At 41.4% G+C, this 2500-nt stretch overlaps 1 protein-coding gene across 4 annotated transcripts in view; it reads left to right on the top strand.

The window, feature by feature from the left end:
- LOC125025121 overlaps positions 1-2500 on the top strand; it is a 13171-nt gene that overhangs the window by 748 nt on the left and 9923 nt on the right. For 3 of the 4 annotated variants that reach the window (XR_007114881.1, XM_047613063.1, XM_047613061.1), the window contains exon 2: positions 1376-1475. Coding sequence is in view for 3 of the 4 variants with exons in the window: in XM_047613063.1 (XP_047469019.1) it covers positions 1402-1475 (74 nt within the window). In the remaining variant the exon portion in view is untranslated. Of the gene's footprint in view, positions 1-757; positions 796-1375; positions 1476-2500 lie in introns of those variants that run through there. The other variant, XM_047613062.1, reaches the window with a different exon arrangement.

The raw sequence follows: 2500 nt of genomic DNA, 5'->3' as shown, positions 1-2500 counted from the left end.
AGAAATCCTAAGAAGCTAAGATATTGGATAGATTAACCCAGACCGTGTGGAAAATATGTTGATATTACCTAACGCTTTACTTGTGCCTCCTCCACTTGTTGAGCCAAGTACTGACATCCTAATAAATAAAAAAAATACCAAATCCAGTGGGCCTTTAGATACAGTCCTACTCTAAAGATTTATCTTCGCTTCTGCAAACCAATCCATGATTATTTATTTCCTAGCTAAGGAAAGTTCCCCTTCTTGTTGGCACCACATATCTTATATATATTTTGTTAAGATAACCATGTAGAACAAAAATAGGTTTACCTTTTCTGTTTATAAAAGTAACCCATTGCTGCTGGGTACATGTACTATCCACTGCAGTTTGGTTTTGTGAATTTTATCTGCATAGAGGTGGCTCCACAAGTGCATAGGTGCCAAGGAGATTATTAGCAGGCCCACTTGATGTTGGATCCAGGTGTACGTGGACTAAAATCTAGGCATTAGGATTCCTATAATGGCAACTCTTTCGTGTGTGGCTTGTAGTCCCAGGCAACACAAACACACACTGTATTAATACCCCTTTTCGCCTCTTTGCAAAGGTAGTTGCCCTTTTTCTATAGATGCATTTTTGCCATTTTGTCATTTTCAAAGGTCTGTATTTATCATTTGTTTGGCAGAATCCACATCATCTCATCAGGTAGAATCCTGCCTGCAGAGCTGCCCCTCTCCCAGGCATGATTTATGGATAGTAAACTTCACCCTTATGGACTGGTGGAGAGTCTATAGGAGCCCCTTCCTAAAGGCCTGTTTGTCAGTGTCACTCTTAGTTCTTTATGCACTCATAATAAGACCATCACCTGTTACTCAACAACAATTTGTCACCAACCCCTCATCCAAATTCTTTTTCACTAAACATTCCCATCACCCATTCTCTTGGCCAGATTTTTTCTCCTTGGTAACTAGGCTGTTCTGGATCAATCTAGGTGCATATAAATGTAAAAACAAAAATCACAGTGGACATGCTGTACATGCCATCCTGGTATCATTTGCGTAACAGAAGTGTCAGCCAGTTTTCTTACCATTATATATGGATGCATGTCATTTAGTTTAATTTTGTTGCAATTTAGAACATTTATATAACTACAGAAGGGGAGATTATGGAAGGTGTCAGTGAGGATGTCATAAAACATAAATATGCATGATCTTCCAAAGATACTTTTTTTTATGTAATTTTATTATCAGTGTTCAGTTTTTATCAACTCCTGGAACTTGCTGTGAGTTGAGATGAGAGGCCTAAGTGCAAGTTGGATAAATCCTACTAATATTATGTTTTGGTTATTAGTACTATGTTTAACATCAGATCTCATTATTTATCTATTCATATTTTCAGAATCAAGACAAAAGGAGGCCAAAATTATGTCAGCTGTGATAAGACGAGTTTGCACCTCCAGCCAGCATTATAAGCATCATTTAGCAGCCTTGTATTCTTTGTAGGTCTTAGTTTAACTTCTGTACTTCATGAGAGAGAGAGAGAGAGAGAGAGAGAGAGAGAGAGAGAGAGAGAGAGAGAGAGAGAGAGAGAGAGAGAGAGAGAGAGAGAGAGAGAGAGAGAGAGAGAGAGAGAGAGAGGAAGAGAGAGAGAGAGAGAGGAAAAGAGAGAGAGAGAGAGGAAAAGAGAGAGAGAGAGAGAGGAAAAGAGAGAGAGAGAGAGGAAAAGAGAGAGAGAGAGGAAAAGAGAGAGAGAGAGGAAAAGAGAGAGAGAGAGGAAAAGAGAGAGAGAGAGGAAAAGAGAGAGAGAGAGGAAAAGAGAGAGAGAGAGGAAAAGAGAGAGAGAGAGGAAAAGAGAGAGAGAGAGGAAAAGAGAGAGAGAGAGGAAAAGAGAGAGAGAGAGGAAAAGAGAGAGAGAGAGAGAGAGAGAGAGAGAGAGAGAGAGAGAGAGAGAGAGAGAGAGAGAGAGAGAGAGAGAGAGAGAGAGAGAGAGAGAGGGAAAATAGAGAGAGAGGAGAAGAAAGAGGGAGAGGAAAAGAAAGAGGGAGAGGAAAAGAGAGAGGGAGAGGAGAAGAGAGAGGGAGAGGAGAAGAGAGAGGGAGAGCAGAAGAGAGAGAGAGAGCAGAAGAGAGAGAGAGAGCAGAAGAGAGAGAGAGGAGAAGAGAGAGAGAGAGGAGAAGAGAGAGAGAGAGGAGAAGAGAGAGAGAGAGGAGAAGAGAGAGAGAGAGAGAGAGAGAGAGAGAGAGAGAGAGAGAGAGAGAGAGAGAGAGAGAAAAAGAGAGAGAGAGAGAGAAAAAGAGAGAGAGAGAGAGAAAAAGAGAGAGAGAGAGAGAAAAAGAGAGAGAGAGAGAGAGAAAAAGAGAGAGAGAGAGAGAGAAAGAGAGAGAGAGAGAGAGAGAGAGAGAGAGAGAGAGAGAGAGAGAGAGAGAGAGAGAGAGAGAGAGAGAGAGAGAGAGAGAGAGAGAGAAAGAAAGAGGGAGGGAAATGGAGAAAGAGGGAGGGAAATGAAGAAATGGAGAAAGAGGGA

The sequence above is a fragment of the Penaeus chinensis genome, chromosome 4 (genome assembly GCF_019202785.1).
Source record: "Penaeus chinensis breed Huanghai No. 1 chromosome 4, ASM1920278v2, whole genome shotgun sequence".
NCBI classification, from domain to species: domain Eukaryota; kingdom Metazoa; phylum Arthropoda; class Malacostraca; order Decapoda; family Penaeidae; genus Penaeus; species Penaeus chinensis.
The sequence above is the reverse complement of the archived record's forward strand: the minus strand, read 5'-3'. Positions and strand labels throughout refer to the sequence as shown.